The 27,915-nt window shown below is 41.6% G+C and overlaps 1 protein-coding gene across 1 annotated transcript in view; it reads left to right on the forward strand.

Moving 5' to 3' along the window:
- The first annotated feature begins 424 nt into the window (after positions 1-424).
- The window catches only part of FRMD3 (FERM domain containing 3), a 140,566-nt gene continuing 113,075 nt past the window's right edge, over positions 425-27,915 (forward strand). Inside the window, exon 1 of the mRNA XM_055791516.1 lies at positions 425-728. Within this exon, the coding sequence (XP_055647491.1) occupies positions 630-728 (99 nt within the window). The 5' untranslated portion in view covers positions 425-629. The remainder of the gene's footprint in view (positions 729-27,915) is intronic.

The raw sequence follows: 27,915 nt of genomic DNA on the forward strand, positions 1-27,915 counted from the left end.
TATAAAACTATACATATATAAAACTACATGTTTTTCACAGGGTTCTCTGGTCCTCCTCCTGTGTCAGCCTGTGTTGGGGTACCCCGGAGACCCACGCTACGGTCGGGCAGGCGGCATGGGGACTTCACTCCCGGCTCTGCAGGGCACCGGGCACTCCCCGCGAGTGCCGGTCGCTCAGGTGCGCTCCAAGCCAGGCGAAGCACAGGCCGGTGCCGGGGAGGGCAAACACACGCGCGGGCCATTTCCCTTTCCCCAGCCCGGCGGCGCGGCGCCCCGCGGGGCGTCTCGCCAGCGCCGGTGGGGCGGGGGAGCGCGGGGTGCAGGTGAGGGCACAGCGGTGCCCCCGCGGGCCGTGCCGTGCCGTGCCGCACCGCGCCGCGCCGTGCCGTGCCGTGCCGTGCCGTGCCGGGGGCGGGCGCAGGAGGATGCTGAAGCCGGCCAGCGGAGCTCAGTTTGACGCAGCGGCGGCCCCAGCCGCGGCGGGCGGGCGGATGGCGGGCGGCGGCGGGGCGCCGCGGGGCTGAGGGGCGGCGCCGCCGCCGTGCCGCGCCGTGCCGTGCTCGGCCGGGCGCCGCTGCAGGCTGGCCCCCTGCGGCTGCCTGCGGGGCGGCGGCGGGCGGGCTGCAGGCATGATCCGGTTCCGGAGCTCCAGCATCAGGTCGCTGAGCGCGGAGATGAAATGCACCGTGCGGCTGCTGGACGACTCCGAGATCTCCTGCCACATCCAGGTGCCGGCGGGGAGAGGGGCGGCGGCGGCGCGGCTCGGCTCGGCGGGCGGCGGCACCCCGGCCCGGGGGCGCAGAGCCGGGCCGGGGCGCGGGCGGCGGCTCCCCGGCGCGGAGCCCGTCTTAGGGCCCGAGCGGCGGCTCGGCGCGGCCGCGGCAGGAGCTGCCTGCACGCCCCGTTCCCCCTGCGCGGAGCTCCGCGGAGCAGCTCCGGCGCGGGCAGCCGGGTCTTCGCCGCCGCCTCCCGCCGCTACGCCACGGCGTTGCACGGCGCGGCGCGGAGCCCGCCCGGCCGCCGCTGGGGTCCGCCGCGCTCCGGTACCCCAGGCACGGCGTCCCCGCGGGCAGCAGGAGCCCGCCGGGCTGCGGCGCCCCGGGCGGGGAGGGGACCCGGCGGCGCCTTGCCCGTCCCGCGGCGCGCTGTCGGAGCGCCCCGGTGGGCACTGCTTGCAGCCGGGCCGGCGGGGGACCCCCGCCTGGGCAGCCAGGCCCGCGGCGTGCGGTGGCGGGCAGCGCTGGCACCAGGGTAGCGGGCAGAGCTCAGGGTCCTGCTCCCGCTGCCCCTGCATTTACGGCAAAGGATAACTTGCGGAAGGGTTTTCCATGAGTGCTGGTACTTGTGCAGTTGGAAAGAAGGCAACTTTGCAGCAGCCCTTCTCCCTGATTACTTGGTCCCTTTTTATTCCTCCAGGTAATAAGGGTAATGGGTGAAGAGTAAGGAGGCTGTGCATTTCTGTTGGAGCAGCAGTGCTTGTAGCGTGTGAAAGCAGAGGGGTGTTGTAGGTGTCCTAACGAGACCTGTGCTCTGGTGTGTTATGGACGTCTTACAGATTCTTAAACTGCAAGCGTTAGAAACTAAGTTACTCTGAAATTTCCATTGCAGTCATTACTGAGATTAACTTGGCATCCAGATTGGAAGATGTGAGTGGTCTTTTGGGATGTTGTTTGTCATGTCCAGTTGATCTTTCTGTCTTGCTGGTAGTAGGAAATACCCACAGCTTGAAATCAGGTTGGTGGTCTTGTATGAAGGCCAACTATGGCTGAAAAAATCAAGTGCCATGAGATGCAAGCTACATTTTTGCTTGCACCAAATTCTGGTTTTCATTAGTTGCAACGGAGCCATTTAATAGTAGAACAGAATAGAATAGTTCCAGTCGGAAGGGACCTGTGATGATCATCTAGTCTGACCGCCTAACCACATCAGGGCTGACCAAAAGCGAAAGAATATTATGGAGGCCATTGTCCAAATGCCTTTTTTTAAGGTACTGACCAGCATGGGGCATCAACTACTCTCGGCAGCCTGTTCCAGTGTTTGACCACCCCCTCAGTAAAGAAATGTTTCCTACTGTCAAGTCAGAACCTCCCCTGGCACAGCTTTGAACCGTTCCCACACGTCCTGTCACTGGATCCCAGGGAGAAGAGCTCAGCACCTCCCTCTCCACGTCCCCTCCTCAGGAAGCTGTGGGGAGCAATGAGGTCACCCCTCAGCCTCCTTCTCTCCAAGCCAGACAAACCCAGAGTCCCCAGCCGCTCCTCACAGGACATGTCTTCCAGCCCTTCCACCGGCTCCGTTGCCCTCCTCTGGACACATTCCAGGACCTTAACACCCTTCTGAAACTGTGGGGCCCAGAACTGCACACTGTGCTCGAGGTGAGGCCGCACCAAGGCCAAGTACAGCGGGACAATCCCCGCTTCTGACCGGCTGGTCACGCTGTGTTTGATGCCCCCCAGGACGCGGTTTGCCCTCCTGCCGGCCAGGGCACGCTGCTGACCCACACTGAGCCTGTGGCAGCCAGCACCCCCAGATCCCTCCCTGCAGGGCTGCGCTCCAGCACTCCTCTCCCAGTTCATACTCGTGTACTACTTAACACTCAAACAGCATGTAGCCTGGAAGTAACAGGAAATTGCTGAAACATCTTGTACCTGTACCATTGTAGTGCTCTTGTTAATGAGTAGCGTGGTTATGAGGTCATGGCTTTAATGGGTAAGAAGCAGAATGGCCTTCAGAATCTTTTATCAGAGCTTAATGAAAGCTTTTAATGTGGCATCTTTAAAAATGAGTCTCTTTAAACAATGATGAATTCAAAGTCAAAATCTAAGGTGGTGTCATTACAACTCTGTAGGTTTGTAGTACTCAGCAGATTTACACTTGTTAAGAGTATGTCCTTTGATGCCCAAAGGGTAGAAAAAAAAGTCGTTACTTTAGGTGTTGCATTGTACAGGGTGAGGTAATTAGCTCAGAACCAGTTGAATCATATTGCATCCTTGTGGCTCATTGCGCATTTAATGCATGCAGGGGAAAAGTGTTTTACGCCAAAGTTCACAGTGTTTTAACTGTTACAGTTCTAAGGGTAATCCTGAAAATTGAATTCTATTATAAACTCATCTAGAACTTGTTTTCCTGAGTCTGCACACTGACCAAAAATATCTAAAAGGTGGGAATGGCTCCTGTGTTTGTTTTTTTTTTCCCCCTAGGATTTTTGGGTACTGAAATTCTAAAAATGTAAATGCAGATCTTAGTATGAGGAACTACTTCACTCTTGGTCACTTCAGCAGAAACATGCAATTAATGGTAACATGTTATTGTTCTGAGTTACCTTTCCCTCTTTCCTGTGCCTCATGCTTCTAGCTGCTTCGTCCTCTCTATAGACAGCTACCCCTTATCTAGCACTGTATATACAGAGGAGATATAATTTAGCTGTATAATTTATTTATCCTATTGTGTGTGTATAGCTATTAAGACACTAGACTAATAAACCCCAAACCACTCAACTTCTTTCCTTTAGTGTCTTGATCAGATCTGTATTTGAACTTCATAATGTGGACAAGACTTGCTAGGAGTTTTCAGAGTGCTACCATTTCATTTCTTAATGGAAAAAAATAAAAGTTGGGAGTTAGTTGTGTATATGCATATCGATGCATATTCAGCGGGTCAAGACAGCCCAGATGATGTGCTGCTGGGTTGACAGCAGAGATGCCAGGGCTGTACCAGCTGGAGCATATTGGACAGCTGTGTTTTGGTCATTAAGAGGATAAGAAGGCCTAATTCTACAACACTGAGAAATGCCAACAGAGTCTCTTAAGGACACAGGATGCAGTAAGGAATGGTGACAACAGAAATTCTAGCTGTGTATTTTCAGGGGGAAAGGAGGGGAGATACGCAGCTAGTCTGGATGGTGATGTATGTAGCTGAGGATCTGCTGAATTTTAGCACACTGGGTTTTGCCAAACCCTACTTTTTCGAGTATATCTTTCCAGCAGTTGGCTTGCACATGTGGGCTAGTATCAGAGGGCTGCGGTACCACTAGACTGCAGAGATGTCTGCTAACTAAAATCTTTGCAGATAGTGTAGATCTTTGGCCCTACAAAATGTGCAACCAAAGTCATGTGTTGCTCAGCTAAAACATTGGGAGCTGGTGTTAGAAAAGTAAGCAGGTGCAGATGTATTCAGGTGTTGCATAAGTATGTGTAGTTTTTTCCTCTCTGTGTAAATTTCATAGTGTTAGGTAGGAAAATAAAATACATTTTTCTTTTTATTATTAAAGTTCTTTCAAAACCATGTTTCAGCAAACCAACAGGCTAACAGAGCCTGCTTTTGGAAATTCCATTTTATAGCAAGCAAGCTAGTGACAGCATATGGGGTGGTGTAGGGAGAATCAGAGATGAATCATGCGTTACAGACTCCAGCCAACTAGTTATTGAGCTGTGCAGCTGCCATGTAGGTCACCAAGTTGCTCAAGGCTAGGTTTGCAGCTCAAAGGTCGGGATTCAGTGTGTTGTCCTCTTCATCTGAGAGACTTTGTGACTCTAAATTAGCTAAGTGGTGACAGACATAGGAAGGGGCTGAGGCCCAAGGGGTACTTAACTTGTGGTGACATTTAGTTTCCCATGATTTTTGTTTGTGAAGCCTCTCTGGGACCTGTATGTCGGGCACTCTTACAGCAGCAGTAGAGTGAGTTGTAGTGGCACAGCTAAAACAGAGAGGTTATGAAAAACAGCCTGAAGGGCCAGTGGCCACGGTCTGTTCCCATGTGCAAGAGAGAGAGATGCCCTGTTTGTGCAGCCTGCCTGATAAAGCACAGAACCAAGGCTTGAAAGAGGGCAGTTGGAAGTATTGGAAATGTGTCTGGAGCAGCAGGAAGACCTCCTTTCTGAGGGTGCTAGTGTGATACTTTCTGAGTCATTGACATAAGGATCACTTTACTCCCATTTTTGCAGGCTTCATGCAGTAACTTCACGCATCTAATTAACCTTTTAGTAACAATAGCCTAAACATTGCTTGTGATTTAACCCCACTTTGTCAGGAAGCCCCAGGCAGCCGATCCCTCCCTCCCTCCCTCCCCTCGGTGGGATGGGGAGAGAATTCAAAGAGTGAAAGTGAGAAAACTCATGGGTTGAGATAAAGACAGTTTAGTAGGTGAAGCAAAAGCCGCATATGCAAGCAAAGCAAAACAAGGAATTCATTCACCACTTCCCATGGGCAGGGAGGTGCTCAGCCGTACCCAGGAAAGCTGGGCTCCATCACATGTAAGTTACTTGGGAAGGCATACACCGTCACTCCAAACGTCCTCCCCCTTCCTTTTTCTTTCCCCAGCTTTCTTTCCCCCCAGGAGACACATATGAGCACGTGTCATATGATATTCCATACCATTCCCTTTGCTCAGCTGGGGCCAGCTGTCCTAGCTGTGTCCCCTCCCAACTGCTAGTGCCCCCCCCAGCCTGCTTGGTGGGGTGGGAAGAGGAGCAGAAAAGACCCTGGCTCTGGGTAAGCCCTGCTTACTGATGATGAAAACATCCCTGGTTTATCAACACTGTTTTCAAATCCGAAACATAGCCCCATACTAGTCACTATGAAGAAAATTATCTCTGTCCCAGCCAAAACCAGCACAACTTCTTAAATAGGAAGGAAAAAAAAATTTTTTGACCTGTCTTATTCTGTAAGATTACTTGTGCTTAAGTTGTGAGTAAAGTTAACTTTCAAGGTCCTGTTATGGTAAACTGTTTGTTATTAAATATGTAAGTGTACCTTGGGTTCAGTGGTGCCGCTGTCACGTTTTAAATAAGGCAAGGGCCCAGTATACCTCATTTAATTGAAGTGACTCCTGCTACTACTGCTTTTAATTTTTTCAAAATATGAATGTCTATTAGCTACTATTATAGCTCTGGATTTATTTATCTATATGAGGTTAATATAAAATTATAAGCTCACTCTAGAAAAATGCCACTTTTAGTACATTACTTAATTTTTAAATGAATAGAAGTTTTATTTTACTCCTTCAGCTGCTCAGATCCAGCTGTGCAAAACTGGAGTTAAGGTTGACATGAATAAGGCTTTTCTCCCAGCTGGAGCTTATTATTGAAAGTGGTAGTGGACTTTGCTGCCTGCTTGTTTAAATGTGGAAGTACTGTATGACTGGATCTCCTTGTGCCTCAGCCTATGTGTAAAACTGTGTAGTAATGAGGCCTTTGTAATGACACAGGTTTTGCTTTGTATGAGCTTTCCAAACAAAAATCTGTCTGGATGCCCCCAAAAATATCACCTGGCTACAGTACTGATTTTTTTAATGTGTCTAAATGATTATTTGATTGTCGTTTAAAGCACAAGCTTGAATTTCTGTGTGTCCAGCTTTTGAGAAAGGAGAACACATAATTTTTAAAACCTGGTTTAGAAATCAGGAAGAAAGGAAGCAGGGCAAAGTTTTAGTTTACTCATGTTCTGTTCTTAGATATTTTACCTTTTTCGCGTAAGTAAGAATGAGGATGACAAAGTCTGAGAAGGCTCAGTTGGTTCTGCTGCTGCTGGTCCAATAGGGTAAGATGGCCTTGTGTCTTTTTAATCTTAATTTAGGAGTGGCTTCTGTACAGTTTGAATATTGCTGCCTGCAGTTTAGCTAATAATTTCCTAGCTTGACTGCCCACCCCCCCACCCCTCCCCCCCAAATGTGACACACACTGTCCTGTCTAGTTCTTTTTGTAGCACATTGATGAGTGGAAACCCACCTTCTTCCTTAATATTTTCTGCTTTGTCTGCGACTTGCAAGCAGATGCTAAATTTAATAGAAATCTGCTAACCAAAGAACTCTCTTTAAAATTCCTATCTCTCATAAAGTGTAAAAACCAAAACAACATGCCAAGGCAGGCTGGAGGTAAGAGTAGTGACCACGTATCTCACTGTGAAGATACGCTGAATGTCAGTGATTTGGAAAAATAAGTGGGAAGGGAAGGCAGCTTGAGAATGAAAAGAGCAGAGAGGCTAGAGATGAGAAGGTGGCAGAGAGCCATAGTTGTGGAAAGGGAAAGGTTAAGGGATTATGTAGACAGCAGGCAGGAGATTTAGTGAATTTATATTTATCCTCTAAGCGATGTCAGAACTGTAACCAGCAAGCGCCTTGTGCTGCTGGGATGATGCTGTAATGAATGGATCCAGGTAGTCAGACAAGAAAAGGAAGGGGATGCGAGCTAGGATGGGTTCTGTGCTGTGTTATGTTGACACATTTTAGAAACTGCACACTAGGGCTTGTATTCCTAACTTCATGCTTGAGACTTTAATAGTACAGTTACAACCGGTACTCTTGATGAGGGTTGCGAATGGGAAGCCTCTCAAATTAAGCCAAGCCTGTGGGTTAAAGGTACCTTTGTTGTCATTTTGTGTCTTTGGTTAAGTTTGCAGTCATGTGTTTTCTTTCTAATAGTGCTTATGGATGTGCCCTTAGCTCCTTCCAGGGCTGAAAAGGTAACAAGGATTAGAAGGTGCTACTGTAAAGTTACTAAGGTGTTGGGAGTTCTCATTACAAATTAAGAAATTAATTGTCTTGATGGGTTTTGCTGAGTGTTTGTGAAGTTCAGCATTTGCTTCACATTGGTTTCTGTATCTCTGCTAGGTGAAAGGCACATAGATATGTGTAATACTTACGTGATGCTACCAATTCATAAACTCTGTTGTTCTTTCTTGTTTTTCTAAAATTGAAATACTTACAAAGCTGGTTTGCACAAGACATATACTAAACTGCAGCTGAGCTGCTTTTGTGTTGGATAAAGGCTATTAATGATGTTGAATTAGTTTTTTTCCGCAGTCCATGTCTGATAGTGAAAAAACTCTGAAAATTCCTGATCTTAAAGATTATGATCTTCCCTTTTAGTTTAGCTGTGTATTTTCTGTGTATTGCTATTGGTGTTGTTATTCGTGTTTTGATTGCTAGTAAACTGTGGTGGCGGAACTTAGATGTGTGCTTAAGGACTTGCCCAATGCAGCGTTGAAGGTCAACCTGTATTTCAGTAAAATCAAACAGCGTAGATGGTCAGTATTTTAATGTATTTGTGAGGCCTGGTGCTGCAGTGTGGAGGAAAGAAATACAAAAAATGCAAGTATCCTTAGACAAAGTTTGCTAGTTAACAGTGGCAAGCTACAAGTATAGTTACTGATTTAAATTATATTTTCACTTTTACCCATCTTTGATTTTTCTTACAGCTGTGAATAAATGTATTCACATTCTTTATTGTCATACATGTTTGGACACTGGCTGAACGGTAGAGGTGGAGCTGTTTAATAAAAAGACAACGGGAAATTCAATAATACAATGCAGCATAGTTTAGATCTCCAAATTGCAAATGATCAGTTTGATCCTGTGAGGTGAAGAGTGGCCCCTGTGAGGTACAGGGTGCTTTCTGCTTGCAGGAACTTCATGTACTCTTCTTGAAAGGGCTTTTGGCACCTTATGAGGCTTTGTCTTCTTGCTGTCATCTGTCTAGGTATCTTCAGTGCACTGATACAGATCAAATATAAGAGGCAGCTGGGAAGGGATCATTTGACAGAATTGATTGGCCTAAGATTAGAGTCAAAATGAATCTTTGTTGAGGAAGTACTGTATTTTCACTTTTTCATCATATTTGCCTAGATTGAATTTTCTGTATAGGTCCAGAATGATTTAATAATGTATATCAATGATCCTGAAATTACCTGTAACAGAAGAGCTTAGTGCCTTTTCTATGGGAAGGTGAAATAGGGAGTCTGGATTTGACTTGCATGGTTGTTGCTGGTCCCCTGGAACAGACGGTATATTAAAAACTCAAAGTTTGAACACTTAGGTTAAAGAACAGGAGGAATGGAAGCTGATTCCTCTTCTGCCTCAAAAAAACCCATCAAAACCCCAGGTGGGTTGGGAGGACCAGAGTAATTCTTTCTGTGATATAGTGCTGGTTTTCTGCAGCAGAGGTCTCTGTCCTTCTGGGTATTTTTGCTTATTAAATCAAACATACTGAAAACAGCTCTCTTTATCTTCCTGTTACTCCCTCTCTCTTTTTGTACTCCCCCTTCACTCCCTGGTGTGGGTAATATCAGCCTGCTGGCAAGGTTCATATCGTCCAGATAATCTTTCTCTCCTTTCCCTGTTAAAGTCAAGCAGCCACCAGACGACTTCTATTGTGTATTTCCCTGCTGGATATAGAAAATATCTCCTCATACTTCTTCCTTCAGCAGAGGCTGATTATCTGTTCCTTTGTTCTGTCTTTGCCTAAGTAAAGCCTTATTTTTCTCCTTAGCCTTGCCTTCTCAGAGACCCTTTCTAGACGTTGCAAATCACCTTTTTGTTCCTATCAGATTAGCTTGTTCTCACTCTTTTTTAATTCATCTGATAGTAAAACCACAATTATAATAATTCAGCAGTAATTAATTTATTATTTTTTTTTCTTTCTGGCATAAAACTTAAATAAATAAATAAATAAGCCCCAAGCATTCTTTTCTTCCTTTACTCCTCCACTGTAAATTGATTGTATCCTTTCCAGCTACTGGCATTCAGTTCATAAAAGTGTTGCTGTTCTCCGCTTTTCAGGGTTTAACATGTTGTTTTTGTGTTGATAACCACATCTAGGCATCTCAGTGTGCTGTTAAGATAGATGCTGTTTTGCAGCTCATGGTTAATTATGCCAGTAGTAGGCCAAGTGTAAATAGTAATTGTCCTATTCATGGTTGCGGTTCATGGGAGTTACTGAGAAACCCAGCTAAGGAGGACCCAGGGATGACAAATGAACATGGATACTCTAGTACTGTTATCTTTCATGGAAGAGCTTCCCATGACTGAAAGTAATACTTGAAACTTGAGATAAAATGTATCATACCAATCTGTATAAGGGTAAGTATATGTATAAAATTTCTCAAGATCGCTCACAGCCAGGAATGAGATGGTATGGGCTACACACCATGCGTTCTTTTTCAGCAGAAGGGTTTGCAAACAGAAGTAATTCCTGCAATAATTGGAAATCTGTCCATTCGAGACAGTTGTAGTAAGAAACATAAGTATTAAGTGGCTGCAAAATGATTGCTCTTTAAAGGCTTCCTTTGAAAAAATGTTAAATGAGTCAACATCTTCATTTAAAACATTTGTTATTTTTTCCTTGTTTACTTAAACTCCAGGAAGAAGTAGGCAATCTGGATTAAAGGCATGCTTGCAGACATATTATCTCACAATGATATTTTCCCTATAACAACTCTCTTTGGAAGAGAATTGTGCTTTAAAAAAGATTTGCAAGATTTGCACCTGGCCATTTTTTGTCTGATGTTGTAATATGTAAACTTACTGTAAAAGGACCCATGTTGCAAAGATAACTTTGGGTATTTCTGACAACACTGTGTAAAACCTTTTTCATAGAGCCAGTCTGTGTGCATGCTTTTTTTGGTCTTTCATGTAACTGCAACAGAAGCAAAAAAGAAATGGGGTTGCAAAATGAAAACAAAACCCCAATCCCCTCACCCCCCAAACCCAAACAGTATCAGGAGAATTTACAACAGGATTTAATAATTAATTAAAGAGACCAAAAAGCAGTTGCAAGCAATTTCAAGTTAAAGGTGACTTCCTGTGGAAATTAATGCATGAAGTTCAGTAGCGATATATTTGTATTGTTTCCAAGCACAGAGGCTAATCAAATGTTTTTGTGTCCAAAACAGAGTGTCTGTGTGTGAGCTGCCTTTTAGGAATGGTTCCTGGACCATTCTATCTGTCAGGCGGTGCCTGGGAACTGGTCAGAAAGAATGCTAGTTACACAGACTGGGTTTTTGTCAGGGAATGCCCTAAGAGTTTGATAGCACAGGTGGTAGATTTCAACACCCCAAAATGCTTGAATGGTTTAGTAGTTTTAGTCTAGATGCAATCTCTGTTTTAAAAAAGAAAACACCACGGAGATGCACAGAACATACTTTTAATCCTATTTCTTTAAATTTTCTGGAGTAAAAGGCAGCTGATCCTTCGCTTTCACCTTGTTACTTAAAAATTGGTTAACAAAGATAAATACTTCACAGTCAGAGAGTGATGGTTGCTCTTGCGTTAAACGGGACAGTTACCTGGGGTGTGAGCTGAACTCTGAAGCTGTGCACTGCCAGCCTGAACTTAGGTGGCTTCAGGGATTTACCTCGAGACACGCCAACAGAGGTGAGTGCACCAAACACACTGACCCTGCTTGCTTCAGCTCCGTGTGAATTTTCTTCAGCTCCATCCTGGGAAAAGGAAGGAAACAGCAGAGGCTTTTACAGACCGTGCCGTGAGTGATTCAGCATGCAGACTCATCCGCTCACGTGAAATCGCTCCAGCAGCTTGCAGTGCCCCTGCCAGTTGCGAGGTGCGGATCCACAGAGGCTTTTCTGTTTTGACTGGAGAATCTACTCAACCTGACCTACTGGTCAGGATTTCTGGATTAGTTTTCTCATACAGTCTGGCAGCTGGTACTTTACAGCCACCAGAACAGAGAAGACTTGAAACGAATCATCAGTCCCCAAACCAAACACAGTTGCTGCTCGTGGGCATTAAAGCAAAAAGAGTGGCGTATCTAAGTGAAAAATAAACAATAATTACACAGTTTCAGGACAGTGTGTTCAGCACAGTTACAGTTAATCTTTGTGTGTGGGTTACATGCCCCAAATAAGTAGCAATTTTTGTCTTGCATCTTCTTGAGAATCAGAGGCTGGTTTGTATATTGCCCCAGAAGAGTTCATGGTGTGATTTCAGGGAAAACACAGTAAGGGAATGCTTAATTCATATTGTGATGATGGGACTGCACAAATTAATTTGTGCCATTGGCCTGACTTTACACTTAAGTAAAGGGGGGAAAAATACTACTGTAGAAGAAGAAATTCCAGGAGTTCGATGCTTATATGTGTGGAGAACAGAACAAAGCTCCAGTTGTGTAGAGATTTCAGCAGTGACGTGGTGTATTGCAGAGAGGATTGACTACGCCCTTTCAGTGTTTGCACCTTCTTTTGTTTTATTCTGTTATTTAGAAACTCTTTCCAGTGGAAGAACACATAGCTCATAAATCTATGATCCCAACTGCTAAGGTAATTTTTACGAATCTGTTTCCCTCTATATTTTTTACTTCATGTTTGCTTTGAGGTGTCAAGGGGTGAAGTCCGTTGCAGTACAGTTAATGTCCATTGCAGTTTGTTAAATGACTTGCCATCTCCCTTCTCTGTCAAAGTCTTGAGGAGCTTGTGAATGTAGCAAAACCCACAGGCGGCTGGGTTGGATTGGGGTGGGGGGGAAATAGGAGTTGTAGTTCTGCTCTGCAGACCCATTGATTTTCATTTCTACTCCTGTCTTCCAGCAGCACTTAGTTTACTGTCTTCTCCATCGTAGACAAAGATATCAATACCATGCCTAAACACAGACGCCTGCTGAGGCCGTCATCTAACTCACCAGTTGCATTGCTTTTTCATTGCCCTTTTCTTCAGTCCTCCAGAAAGTTTTCAGTCCTTTTCACAATGCTTTTATTCATGGCACTTTGAAGTTATGATTTCTTTTCTTTTTTTTTTTTTTTTTTTTCCTTTTCTTTTCCTTTATTTTTGGAAGTGGGGCTGTACACTCTCTTGGATACACAACAGAAACCTAGATCAGTTGATAAACATCATTCCCTGGTTTGCTGATTCCTGTAATTATTTCAGAGAGAATGTTATACATTCATACTAATCATTGCTTACTTTTGTGTTATTGAATATTTTTTCCCCACCAAAGTGATTTTTTCAGTCATCATTTTGATGATGATCTGGAGTTAGTCTTTGGGCAGTGTTTACCAGAAGTACTGTTTTTTGAAGTTTCATGCTGTATTTTGGTGTGGTGGTTTGGTTGTGGTTTTTTTTTTCTTGTAATCTTTTGTAGTTTACTGTCTCAATGAATTATCTTGACTCACTGGTTATAATTTTTTTGCTCTTGGTAACATACTTTCTGCACAGGGTAATATCTGTGTGTTTATATATAATCTAAATAATTTGTATATATGTGTGTTTATATACTTCCTGTAACTTACCTGTAATGGTCTGTATCATTGTGAGGCTTTTACGGTATCCTGGTTGTTTGTAAATCTTTGTTTTGCTAACTGCAATTTATAACAATCAGGTTTTATAATAACTAGATCGTACCTCGGAAACTTAAGTTTCTTCACCTTTTTGCTCGTTCACTAATTTATTCTTACCAATTTAATTTCTTTTCATTGATTTTAAAATCAGAGAAAAATCTTCATTTTCATGGTCTGCTAGGCTGACCTCTCTCAAATTAATTTTTTTTCTGTCTTTTCCAAAGTCTTAATGGAATTTATGTTGTTTTTTTTTAAATTGAGATCCAGCGTTTTCAGTCTTCATGCTACAGATTTTTGCCCATTCTTTACATTTGCACTGGTACGTGAAATCCTGAATGATACTGGAGTTGTTCAAGAATAATGGAAATGTTTCTGTGTCCTGCAGGGGTTTTCATACAGCACGAGGAAACAAATCCTTTTTGAAAACTAAACCTCCCTTCCTCCCAGATGTACTTTCTGTTAAAACTCTTAGCACTGCTAACATACTCTTCTGTATGAATATTCACATCTTTTACTTTTTTTTCTTTGTGCTTGAATTTATTTAGACATCCTGTCCTGTTTACAGAAAGTGATGCAGTTTTCGTCAGGAGGTGATAAGCAGTTCAGTGAGTATCTTGTGTCCTGAAAGAACAGACAAAAACTGAGGTTTTTTATTCATAGCTTCAACATCTGTCTTCTTACAGTTCTTTTTCACTCTGTGAATATTTATGCTGTTGTTGCTTTGTGTTCAGAGCTATCAGTGTAGTCTTAAAAAACACAGGAGAGTTTTCCTTTTCAGTTTTTCCTTATGTAGCTAGTATTCTGAGGATGAAGAGTTTTTGTTGCATTTGGTGAGTTTCCATTAACTTGCTTTTAAGAGCTCTGGCTAGCTATATCTTTTATTGATTAGGAAATGAAAGAGAAGATGCAGATGTGGATTTAGGTGCTTTCCCCTTCTTTCTTCTTCTCCCCACCATCCATTCACAGGAGGAACTTTTGGTCATTTTGAGGGCGTTGATTTCTAATAGTGATTTTGGTCCCCTCCTTATGCTTAGCCAAGCTGTCTTTTGGTGGTACTCCAAGAAAGATGAAAACTCTATCAGGTGTTAGCAGGTAGATGTCCAGGCAGGTTGCTAGTTAGAGCTATGATGTCCTCGCTCCTCTCCTGCCTCAAACTGACCTCTGTGCTTCTCTTACTTGCTGCCTGTCTCAGTGTTACTAGTAATATTTGTATTATGCTTTTCTCTATTAATCAAACCTCTTTACTTTCAGTCTTGGCCACACAGGTACTCTGTTGAGAAAGGAAATGCTTCTCTCTGTGCGAGGCATCAAAGTTCCTCCCCCCGCCCTCCTAGTTTCTGTTTTTTTAAAGAACAAGCCCATAGGCAAGGTGACATGTAAATCCTTTTTGAAATTCCTGGTTCGCTGACTTGACAGTGCTCAGAGGAGACAAGAAGAGCTATGTTCATGGTGAACCTGCAGAGCTGGTTTGTGCCCTACATAATGTTTGGCACTTCTCTGAGACATACCAAAGGAATTGCATTTTCTAACCTCTCTATGCCTCCTCTCCTTCAGAGGATTCACTGCTTACACAGAAACCAAAATGTTTGCTGGAGAAGGATTTTTAGTGTTTTATCCTGCAGGCTGAATAATGAAGAAAGGTTATGAATCCAGGGGGAAGCCAGTTAAACGAATTCTGTTTTCCCACTGTGTCCATACCGATTTGATATTGCTTTGTAATTAAAATTGGATCTGCTTCTACAGAATATTGTTTTTCTCATTTTTAACTATGTAGCCTTTCCCATGTATTCCTGGAATAGAACAGCTAAATGTATGCTTAAAAAAGGAAGGAAATAAAAGGGAAAGTACTGCCTTCCGAAAGGTGCACTGGAATTCCCGTGGCAGTATTTCTTTGCAGGAATACGAGTTTTCTTGCCAAGAGAGATATTTCTGCTTTATGAACAAGATAATGGTATATTTCTGTTCAAAGTAAACATCATTCTGACACGTTTCATGACTGCAAGATATTTTATGTACTCACTGGAATAAACAACACACAGAGCTGTCTCAGGCACTTAGCCAGTGGATAATGTTGTGCCTGCTTTTACACATCTTCCAGCTAAATCAGCGATCAAAACTGAACTCCAGCACTTGAGGGTGTGTGGGGAGGATTTTTGACACTCTGGAGGAATGCGAATCTGTAAAGCCTTAATGATTGCTCCTTCATCTATGCAGATTCACTTTAACTACTGCTAGATCTGCAGCAATACTGATGACATCCTTCACCTTGCTAATGGCCCAAATGTAACGGAGCATATGTTGGTCGTCTTAATTTTGGTATTTATGTAGGGAGACCACAAATGGTGAAGGCTGCATGTAAAGATGTGAACTATGACTACCACTTTGGCATGTAACATGCTTTCTGTTAAGTAGAAAAATGTTTAAAAGTCTGATTTTTGTGCACTGGACACATCCCATGGCTTAGTTGGCATGATAAATTTTATTAAGCAAATTCTGGAACAGTTTCCTGACAGTGAGGCGATTAATAAAATGTTGCAAGATATAACGGTAAAGTTCTATGTTGAGGGACTGCCTATATTCTCCCCCACCTCCAAAGAGTATGTGAGAGTGTATGGAGGTACAAATCAGTTGTTACTTTATCTACATCTTGGTTTGTGTGGTTTGGAGTTTTGCTGAAGTGTTTGGCAGTTAGAACACAGCAGTAGCTGGTGAAAAATTGAGGGGTAATACGCATGTTTAGCCAGACTAAGCGGTAGTGGAGCTCAGGTTTACTGGTTTACAATATGGGATCAAAAATGCCCGAAGTGGGGCTGTGATGACCTGTAGCCGTAGGCATGGCTGCTCCTGGGAGATGGGCTGGCTGATGTCTTTTGGTCCCTCAGAGAAGTAAGAGATGCTTTCCATGACTTTCTGTGGTTGTAGTAGGACCTTTCATCCCCAGATGTCTATTTATAGTGTTCTTAGGGGGCACGCTAACAGGTGTATATCTGGATTTTGGGGATGAAAGCTGCCCTTGGGAGAGGGACTGTAATGTTTAATTTGGAGCACTCTATGAGTTCTGCAAGGATGACTACAAACTTCACAAATCTGGGGTAGAAACAATAATGCTTTCTGGTCTGTACATGTTGATACATTCATGTGGGAACACCTTCCCTGAGATTCAGAAGAATCATTTAGTTCCTCAGGTGACTGTGTGGGATGGAGTGTCTTGCACTGAACTGGAAATTTGCTGCAGAGCTCATGAAGGATAATGTGCTTTGTATGCCTAGTATGGAGAAACAAATTATTATTTGTACTTGTCTGGCTCCTGAGCCTCTCCTGCTTTGCAGAGAGAGGAGATGGAAGTTGAATTGACCACAGCTCTAACACTTTTCCTGGGTTTCCAGGGTCATTGTGTCCCTCCAAAGTGCTTAGGGGAGACATAGTCATCCAGACTGTCTCCACATTGTTGCTACTCCAGAGCTGGAGGGCATCAATTGATAAATGTATAAATGTCTTTTTCTGTGGAAGGGGATAGATACTGTGTCCCAGAGGGGTATTAAGCATTAAGCTTTCCCATGTCTTGTGATTCTCACAAGCAGAGCTATGATCCTGGGCACAGCAGTGTTATTGCCAGACCTCAGGTCATCTGAAGCATTATATTTTTCTATATTTTTTACAAGATAACCATTCAGGATTACAAATGGAGACTACAGCACAGGAAGCATTCAGGATTTCAAAATATTACACCATATGCCTTACAGAGGCTTGTAATTTGGTGAGGGTAGAATCATGTTTCTTTCAGAGCTTGTTGTTCCTCAGTGTTAGTATTGTCACAGACTTTCAGTGTACCTGTGCCTGCTTTCTTGCAAAAGGGACTGATAGTAATTTTCCTGCATGCTAGTAATTTTTCTCTACTGTATTACCATTTTATTTTTGCAGGAATTGCTGTTTTTAAATGATAAATTTCTAAAGGATAAAAGTTCGGGCGCCTTTATTTAAAATTTAATTTTAAAAAACTGCAAGAAACAGCCAAAACTCAGATGCTTCAGTTATTTCAGTGTATCTAATGAATGCAAGATGCTTAGAGGCAACATGCAAATGGCAGCTTGACACAGAGAATGGATCGTGTGGAGTACATTTCCATGGGTAGTAATAGCAGTGTCTACTGTGTTATGACAATAGTGCCTCAGAGCCTAAGGCATGGGTAAGGACCCCATTTTGCTATGCAAACACAGATACACTTCCTAGTCATGTCTGAGGACGTGGACAGCCAGTGGAATAGTATGTTATGTAAAAACCCCCAGCTTGCTGCCATATGGATGAGGAGTTGTACTTGAATCTGCGGGTGCTTTCGGTTCGTGGGAACCAGGAGTGAAAAGTAGTAGTCTGAAGCCTTTTTGCTCATACATTTTAATATGTTGCAGCTGGATGGTGTTCACCGAGGCAGGCAATAATCTATTAAAGCTCAAATGCAGCTGAGTTATATTCTGTGCTCATATTCTTACAAGAAGACTGTTCCCTAGGCGGGAAACAACACGGGGCAGTGTGAGGTAGTTAGTGGTCTCTGCACATGGTCACCTTTGCCAAGGAAACAGGGGTTTGGAAGGTTATAATGGAGTGTATTTTGTCATTCCTCCTCCCTGACAGAAGGGCTGACCTGGAAGGAAACACAGGGTTGCTTGTTCTGGCAGTTTGAGAGGTGGACTGTGGAAGCTGAGAAGGGTGGGTGATTGCTGTCCTCCCTCCCTCAGCAAGAAGGAGATGAGGGGGCATAAAGTGAGAGGGTCCTGGTAGGCAGGGGTAAATTGCAACTGGGAACAGGTGGATGAGGAGTAGCTGGTGGAAATGACAAAATTACTGGAGGCATGCACAAAGGGATATGCTGAAGCAGTAGATCAGGGAAAAGATCTTTGCATCATTATTTGGAAAGGTATCAATGAGCAAAAATGGCATTTGGCAAGGCCGGAGGATATGATGTTGGGATTATTCACAAAATGATAGTAATGAAATAATGTCTTGTTTTATTATACCCTTGTTTACTTAGGGGTTAGGAGGAGTAATGATTATCTATAATAAGAATATGATTTTAGGAAAAAAAGTAGGTGTGTGTTAGAACATCAGCTTTGTCATACTTGAAAATTTAAGAGCTTTTTAAAAGCCGCCTCTGACAGGCCAAGGATGCATGGGCTCCTTGTGAAGTGAAGCTGTGTATGGTGTGCTTCCAAGAAGGTAAGGGATCTCTGGACACTTAGCAGCAGACCCCCATTCTCAATTAATAAATGATACTTCAATACTTCTTTGTTTTGAATTTGTCATGGAGAATCCTGAACCCCGTGCTAGCACCCAGTTGTGTGCTGGCAGGGTCACAGGCTCCTGGGTATCATCTAGAGTTAGACTTGCCCTGTTTTGGGATTGTCCATGATGTTATCTACAGACTTGAAAGGTGAGTCTCAACTCTGTTGAGCTCTTCAACTTCTACAGAATTGCTGTACTTTTATCTACCAAATTACGTGCATTCTGACCTTGGGTGGCATGATTTTCAATATGATAAGCAGCTTTTAATGTTTAAAAAAATATTACAGTCTTTAACAAGAAAAAGTGGCTGTCATCTGTAATATGAAAGTTGTGATATGAAAAACTCAGAGATTTTTACAAGGCGTTAGGGAGTATTGCAGCAAGGGTAAAAGTGCTGGTGAGCTGCTTATGGTCTTCCAGTGTAGTTGCTGCTTTGGAGGAAAATGTTTTGGCACTAGAGAAAATGAAAACCCATTTAGAAAAATACATGTAAATGTTTCTGTTGATTTGTATCAGGTATTTGACTAGATTAAGTTGAATTAGACTACATCAGTTTACTAAACTAGAATAGTTAAAATTAGACTAGATAACAGGCTTTTTGGCATGAGGCAGCAGCTTAAATGTTAGTGCTGAAAGACTGCAATATAGGGGATGTCTGATAGAAAATTACTAAGTAAAAGAACTTAAATACTTTTTATTGAACATTTCACAGTTGGCTTTTAAAGGATTGTTTAATGTGATTAAGGATTGTGTGGTGACGAGTGCCGACAGACTTCGACTGTTGTCCATTCCTGACCAAAAATCTGAAGGAAACCTGGTTGCATGCTTACTCCGTTATTCAGGAACTACTCAGAGGTATTATAGTAAGGTTTAATATGGCACATCTGAATTATGAAAGTGGCTTTTTTATTTGCAATAGATTTCTCCTTAACTATATTGGATAATCAGAAGGGAATGCAAGTGTACATAGTGCTCTCCTCACTGCTGATGCCAGAGATTTAGGAGTGGGATATGCAAATACACATACCTTTCATTACATCTAAATTTTAGAATACTTAAAATGTTTTTTTCATCAGTTATAACTATGCTACATGACAGGTTACAAGTCTGTTAACTGCAAAAAATGCATTAAACCCAATGCCTTTGAATATGAAGGGGCAAAAGTCTGGGTGCAACTGTATCGATGCCAGTTACATTAGCATGTAACTAATTGGATGGATCCATGCTTGTTCGACTCCTGGCACAGTGGATTTGGTGGGAAGACAGGAGTTATGTGTACTGCTTTACAGCTAATCTCTGTTACTGTGGGAATAGGGTTATAATTTACATCAGCTTTAGGCAAAACTGTACCATGAATAATACACAAAGCCTACACAGTTTTTTAAGATTTAGATTAAGGTGTGTACAGCTTCTATTTGTTTAACCAGTTAGTGACATCAGTTAGAAACAAATCTTTAATGTAAAACATCACGCAGGAAATGGATCTGTTGTCAGGTGTAAACACTTCAAAGGCTCAGGGTGGGAAAACAGAAGTTTATTTAAATAAATTTTAGTTTGGAGAAATGGTTATCTCTTTTTCAAAAAATCCTCCAAAGAGCATTAAGGTGAGTGGAATCAACTGAGTGGTCCCAGTGCAGTCAGTGGAATCAATATGGTTGATCAATATATGGAAGGTACATGGTTTTATGTGAATCAACTTTGTTTCCTGTATCATGCTTGGAATATGGAACTGCGCATGCACAGTACATAAAAGCAGTTGCTCTGAAATACATGTGCTTTCTTATAATTTTGTTACGCTTACACTGATCAAGGTAATTTTCTTGCAGGCATTACTTCATTTTCTTTTTTAAATATACTGTAAGTGTTTTCCCAGCTTGCTCTGCTGAAGTTAACAGCAAAGAGGTTTAGAATATTGTATCTGTCTCTGCTGGTGCAGACATACTGAAGCCCTGGATTTTGGGCAAGAACAGTAGCTGCTGGTTTAAATGTTACAGCTATTACATTCAGTACTGGTTTTCCAAGAGACTGAGGATGCATTACCAAAATCACATGAGCATCACAATCAGCTTTGAACGTTAATTTTATGTAACAATTCTGAGGTCTTGTCAGACGAAATACATAATTTGTATGAGGCTGCATAGTTCTCATGAAGACAGTCTTTGCAGGCACTCAGAATGCAGAGATTGTTTGCTTTATGTACTATAATAAAGCTGATTTCATGCCTGATGCAAACAGATAATGAACTGGAGTTTCCTGTGGTGATGTTGTTAGGTATATCCATGATTTTTTAGTTGCAATCAAGGAAAAAGGGAAAGTTACAAACCATCCCATTGTCATAAGAAGCCCTTAATTCATGCTTTGCTTCATTTTCTCTGCACAGTATGTTAAGGATTAGCTAATGTAATACCTAGTGGATTTGACATGTTTAATGGCACCAAAAAAGACCCCAACAACTTTCCAAAATTATGTACATTATAGAAGTTGACTAGTTTGTAATAGCATTTCTTTATCTGTTATTTACAAAAAATAGCTTTTCCTTCAGCAATCATACAGATTGTCTGCCTCCATGACTTGTACAAACTTCAGAAACTGATGAGGAATGAAACTGTAACAAAAAGATACAAGTTCAGAAACATACATGAAAGTAGTACCATATACAGTCCGTATCTCCAACTGTACATACTGATTTCCTTTTTTTTGGAAAGTTGTTTCTACATAAGTCACTTGCTGGATTTCCCTCCAACCCATAGTGTAATTTTAATTAGTAGACGTTTATTTTGTTTACTCTTCAGTGAAATTCTAGTGCTCATCCCATTAGAACAGAATACAAATGGAATATTGAACTCATCCTTGGTGATACTTAAATGCTTAAGTAATTATGTGTGCATACTCAATACAATGGCATGGTTATGTTGGCTAGCATTTTCAAGGATTATCAACTAAAGACAGTTAATGTAAAGGAAAAAAGTGCAAATATTAAAGTGGAATTGTTTATTTTGCATGTCAGTGGTTTCCTGGTTGCTATTGTAAATACAGTGTACCTGCAGTGGTTGTCAAAGCACATAATGGCTGCAGTGCTCGTTTGGTGTCATGTTTTACTGGCAAAAATAAGCAAACAAAAATCCTGTCTAGTTCGGAAGTCAAGATCCTGCCCTGCTACTGTGAAGTGTGCCTGATGAGGAATTTTTGTGAACATTTCCACTACTGCAGTTTATCTGGTGGGCTGAATTCTGCCTCTAAATGCGAATGACTTCTGGTCATTGATGGCACAGCGCAGTCGGAGTCAGGGCTGCCAGCTGCTGGGCTCACGTGCTGACTGTGCTGCTATATTGCTTGCTGTTCCTGGCCACTCCCGCTGCTGGTCTGTAAAACAGGGTGGATTATCAATTTAAAGGGAATTTACAAGGCTGTGCGTTGTTTTTTAAAACTGCTGTGCTTAGGAGGAGACAAATATAAAGGTCTCAGGTATTCACATTTAATGAAATAGATTTTTCAGTGTAGGTAATTTTTCTTTACAGACAGGTCACAAACGTGTGTCAGTCCTGTCTTGGTGTTGTTTTCTTTTTGTCACAGGAAAGTGATGTTTGGAAGCATTTTCAAGGAAAGAGACAGCATTAGGTTGGAAATTCCTTTTAATAATAAATAACGTTCTGAGAATAGAACATCAGTGTTTCTGGAGATACGCTTCTTTGCTTATGAACTAGCTGGAAAGAATCAAGCCTGTGAAGGATATGAATTTTTGTAATTATTTTAAGAGCAGATCCCTAGCTTCTGTGCAGTCACATAAGCTTGATTTATCCTGTATGAAACAGCTAAGTAAAGTGTATTGTTTAAGTGGGAGACTGTAAACACACATATTTAAACTGAAGAGAGGGAAATTTTGGGACACGTAATCTGTCATGAAGCATAATTTATACATGGGATTCTTATGAAGGCTTTTCTGGTTTCTGCCGAGTGCTACACAGAACGCTACATAGTAATATTAAACACTGAATTACTGGTCACAGATGTCCTTGTGTCAGCAAAGGTTTTTAGGTGAATGGGAATGAGTGCATTGTATTACTTAGCTGTAAAAACATCTAGTTGCTTATTTGTGCCTTTGTTTGTTTGTTTGCTTGTTTGTTTATATTAAAGAAGGCCTATGTACCTGAGGGGAAAAAAGCAGAAGTAACACCTGCAACGCTTGTGGAGAATTTTTTTATTTTTAATGGAACTCACCTTGCTTTGGGGAATAAATCCTTCATCTAGCAGTGTTAGACAGCATTACCCACACCCGAGGTGTATGGCAGTTCTGTGTTGAGGTCTGCCTTGGCCATATTTGGGAAGGACCTGTGTTGTGCTGTATTTTTTTTTTAAATCTTTTAGCTTTTTTTTTTTTTTTTTTAAAGACCATGCTTTTAGGTTTTCTTTTAGTTTAGGGGTAGTATATTCAGATTGTCCTGAAAATCCCTGAAGGCTAGGAGCTACTATCGTCTTCATCATAAATTTTCAGCTCAGTTATTTGACTCCAGATGGTAGTTTAAAAAGGAAGCCTTCCCTGCCCATTATCTTTGGATGTGTGACTGAAGTCTCAAACATTTGACATCTCTGGTTTTGAATCAGTTCTACCTATCTGTTTATTGTTGGCCAGTGTTTCAGAGAGTATTTTCGTCTCTTTATACACACCCACACCCCCAGTCTTTACATGGATTTCTTGCCTCGTGAGATGGGAGGCAGGACCCAGCTTCTGCCCTGGCAGAAGTTTTTAGTGGCATAGTGTTAAGAACGGGAGCCTTGGCATTGCTACAAGTGCTTCACATCTTGCTTTGTGCCCCAGCTCATTGGGGTGTCTAAAAGCTGCTATTTGAGAGATGCTTCTGTTTGGACAGGCATTAAGTAGCGGACTAGCAGGGGTTGTTCTGCGTGCACAGCCCTCTGCTGGTGCAAGTGGAAAGAGGATGAGGAGTGGCATCTTCTGCTGGAGGGGTGACAGTGGCAGCCTGTGACTGTGCTACTAGGAGTATAGGCCTCCTCTGGGTGGCCTTGGCTATGGCTGCTTCCTTGCGTTGAGGCAGGGGAAGCTGCTTCATCTGTAGCTAGAAGGATGGGGTTGATTAGGAATGGTTTTGAGGGAGTACATGGGATGGGGATAATCGGCAGCATGCCTGTAGTAAGCAGTGTCTATGGGGAGTCGTTCCTGTGTGGCTGGGTCCATGGGTTAAGCAGCTAGGACCCCAAGGACTTGCTTGTTGCTGCTGCACATGCAGGGGACAAGGACAAGACTGTATTTTTTGTGTAGAAACCTTTGAGCTGTCTCTGACTCCTTCCTCTTTATGCATTTCCTTATCAGCTTCATTGTATGGGTATTAATTCTTTGGGACTACAGAATGTTGTGCATAAAGGTTTTAGTTCTGTTTATGGCATTTCTGACATTTCAAGCTGGCCGCAGTCCAGTTACAAACTTGATGTGTTTCCATTCTCATCACAAGAGTGTGTCTCAAGGTATAGTTGTAGCTTGACTATTAAGAGTTGTTTACATTTTTATTGTACAGTAGTCAGCAAGTTCTGCCAAAAAAGAAATCCATATAACATTTTTTTCAATGTGAGATTCATATTATTCTTCTCATTTCAGTCAAACGGTGTATCTTGGAAGTTTTCCACTCCAGTATCAGTACTGTGTCTGGGGGATATATTTAGAGTATGAATGAATGGGTCTTTAGGAATGGGACAGGCCCATTGGTTTAAGCCATAGTGAATGCTTGAAAATTCAGTAACATGATACAGGTAAAATTCAGAAAGTCTGAATTAGGCCTTCACTTCCTTGCTTCATGGATAATTCTTGGGCTAGCCCATATGGGCTTTTGTTATACTAATCTCAGTTCTCAAATCTATTCCTAACTTGTATTAAGAGGCATTTGCTTCTTCTAGGCTTTTCTGTTTTGTGGATACTCTCAGCTGTTGGTCTTTTATTTTAATTGCATGCTGAATGTATCTTCACAAAAGGCAAAATATTCCCATTCATATGTAATATTGCAAGATCTGTATCTTCCATTATGGTCAATCTGTGGATAAAGAATCAAGTCTTCCAGAACCTTCCTGGGATGCTTTGGTTTGTGGTTGTTCAGGGTTTGACTTGTTTGATTTGGTGGTTGGTTTGTTGGGGTTTTTTTTGTTTTTTTCTTTTGCCTGTGATTTAGTTTCAGAGAGCCATGGAGACCTTGCATACCTTTGTAGCCTTAAACATGATTAAGCCTAATACTCTAGCTCCAATGTTTCTGAAAATCTGCAAACGAGTAGGTAAGTAGTGTTCCACAGTATAACAAAAAGGACAGAGAAAATCTGTTGTGGTCTCTTTCCTTAACAGATTTTTGCTGTTTGCCATCAGAAATTGAAGGGATCTTAAGTATGCACGTTTATAGTATATTGAGAGACTGGAGGCAAACTGCAGTGGCCTTCTTCTGCTGGCCCAGCTGTGGGTGAATGATACATTTAACTGCTTGTCTAGAACCAAGCTCAAAAGCTTGTTACCTTCTTCTGTAAGACCATTTTATTCGTAGCATGCAGTATTTTTTAATTAAAATAGAATTTGAATAAATGACCAAAATGCTGATTTTGCTGTACTTGAAGGTAGGCTAATGTTGAAGGTAATAAGTAATAATCTGTTATGACAAATGTTTCTGATTAAAAAATGTAATAATTAAAGATTTATGTATTTGCTTCTATTTAAAATTTATCCAGAGTTCCCCTCTTTTCTGTGAGCTGTGTCAGAGAGAAATGATTAGGAATCCAGGTATACATTTATTGTGAGAAAAAAGTATGTCTGAATGAAAGGCTGAATGATGTTTTATACTTAAACATCTTTGATATTAATCTTGGTGCAGTTAGTTTATTCTGTAACAGATTTTTTCATTGGTAGCTCACATTCCAAAGTTCTTTCAGTTCATAGGATATATATATATAGGTGCTTACAGAAACCATTTGGTCTCTGGATTTTTGAAATGTGAGAACTTTCTTTTAAATATATTTTCTTCCGTAATAAAGTTATGTCAAAATACTAAGTTGCAACAGCTGCATGATAACTGGCCTTTCTATATAGGATAGTATATTATTAGTTTATCATTATATGTATGTGTATGGTATTGGGTTTTTATTGATTTTGGCATACCAGGATGATTATTGATTTAGGTATACCAGGACAGGTTGCAGATACATGGACTTAAATGTAACATGGAGTTAAATAGAAATGTGGAGCTATTGGGTGCTAAGTTTGATGTGTGCCGTGCATTTTGCACAGCTTGTGGATTTTAGGTCAGAATGGGTAATGTTAATGTTATTTCTTCTTTCTTCTTGTTTATCTAATTGAAATAATGTTTTCCATGCTTACATAATTCTGGTTCCATATGCAGTGTCAATATATTAGAATCCCCCATGGACAGTTCTGTAACCTGTGCTACTTTATTCTTCCCTTATGACATCTGCTAAATGGTGGCTGTGGTATTTTCACTTAAATTTGTGTTTCCTGTATTCTGCATTGCCCTTCAGCACACACCTCTCCACAGCACCTGCTTTTCAAAGGAGTTGCATGGGGTGATATAATACCTGATGGAGTTGTAGAAAGTAATGACACATCTGGCTCAGTTTCAGAGCCTGGTCTGATCCTGATTTTGCTTTTGAAATTGCAAATATGTCTTCTTTCAATTGCTGCTGCCTCATTCAGCATGTTATTGTGGTTTTTCAAGTTGAAGCCACTGAGTGTACTGTCATTAGCTGAGCTTTTTTAAGCTGTCCCACTCTTGCTCTTCCTCAAACCCATCTCTCCTCCTTCCTGCAAACTTACTTGTAAAGCTTCCCTAGAATACTGAAGACAGTTTATTTATTTTGCTGCAGGTTTTTCCAATAGGTGATTTGCAGAGAGATGACAAAGGTTTCTTTCTTGAAGGCTGAATGCAGCACCTGAGTTGCTTGCAAGGACCAACTTCCCAAACAAGCTCCATTCATAGGCTTTTGATGAAAATTTGGTGTCCTTGTGATGATCTGTGATTATTTTATAAATTACACTCACTTGGTCATTGAGATGTTTACTCTGTGAATATCATAGTTACCGAAGGACTGTATAATTAATTAGAGTCTACTGAAAGTAGACCTTGGTTAATTCACTCTACATGAGGTCAGGCATCAGGGAGTAGTTGCTGTGTACTGGCTCTAGCTCTGCAACGCCAAAAGGCACTGTGTGTTTTCTAAGCAATCAGTAACTGGAGCAGCACATTGCAACTACTTTCCAAGCCCTGGGAGAGCAAGGGAAGGATTTCTGGCCAGCATGTGAGAGGCATTGCATATCTGGGCCATTGGTGGAGCCTTGACAAAGTACAGAGCTGGCTGTGGACCAGAATCTGCCATTTAAAATCATTTTATGCCTGGTTTAACATGTTGGAAACCCAGAAGCAGTGGCAGCTAGTAAGCAAATAGAACTGTTCAACATCAGATGCTGCTTTCAAAACACTGAGGTATTATTTTGAAAAAAACTCAAAATATATGTAGAATCTTGTCCATCTAGCAGGTTTAGATTTGTGTTTGCACTGCTTGGCAGACACTGCTGTCATTTTGCAATGTATTACAGCATTGTAATTAAGAAGTAAACTATAATCCACTTTTGCTGCCAGTCACCTTCACTTCTTTTTTCTTTACTTCTATATTTTTCCTGGTTCCTTTGTAGTGCCTCCTTTTAGTAATTTGTAATGATGCTTACTGATAAATCTCTTTTGGAGAAGATGGAAAGAAGAAAAGGGGAAGATGATGAGATAAAGCAAAAAAAGTAAGAAACAAAGAAGAATATAATGCTGTGGTCAGAAACTGCATTTTAAAAAAATTAACTAAATTTAAAGCTTTAAATAAGCATAGCAGATCAGTATTTGCAACTTTTTATTGTTTTCCTCTTAACTTCTGTCAACTTATGCAGGATCTTTTCAAAGGGTCCTAATTAAGTCTGCTAGTTAAAGACAGCTTTACAAATATGCAAATTGCATGGTAAACATGAGTGAATTACCTACCTTTTTTGGTGGTTGGTTTTTTGGTTGTTTTTTTTTTTAGAAATGTGGAGGAAAGCATGTTTCAGCCTTGGCCTTAATAGCACCAACATGTTTTCCTGGTGCTTTGACTCAGGACTGGGGTTTGCGTTAGGTTGAATTTCCCACTCTCCCAAATTCAGATGATGTCTCTTACCATTTCCTAATTGTTTGTCATAAATTTTGATATATTGACATGCATGGATATATTAATACTATTCCTTTTGTTATCTTTCATATCTGTCACTTGCACACATGCATGCACACACATGCATGTTTATATATATACAAATTTATTTTAAAAACTAGGTAGAACTTCAGCAGAGGTGAAATAAATCTCATCTTCATAATCAGATGTATCCTAGATGAGCAAATAAGTAGAGAATTAGGGTCTTCCTTTCTTGGGAAACAGTCTGATTCAGGTAAATGTGGACTTCCCTAGGTCTTCCGTGTTCTCAGTGGATATCCTGATGTGATGAGATTTTCTCACTCTTTTTGACAGAGACCTGGTGTCAGTAACACTTTCCTCAAAGCTT

This window comes from Falco peregrinus, chromosome Z (genome assembly GCF_023634155.1).
Source record: "Falco peregrinus isolate bFalPer1 chromosome Z, bFalPer1.pri, whole genome shotgun sequence".
NCBI classification, from domain to species: Eukaryota; Metazoa; Chordata; class Aves; order Falconiformes; family Falconidae; genus Falco; species Falco peregrinus.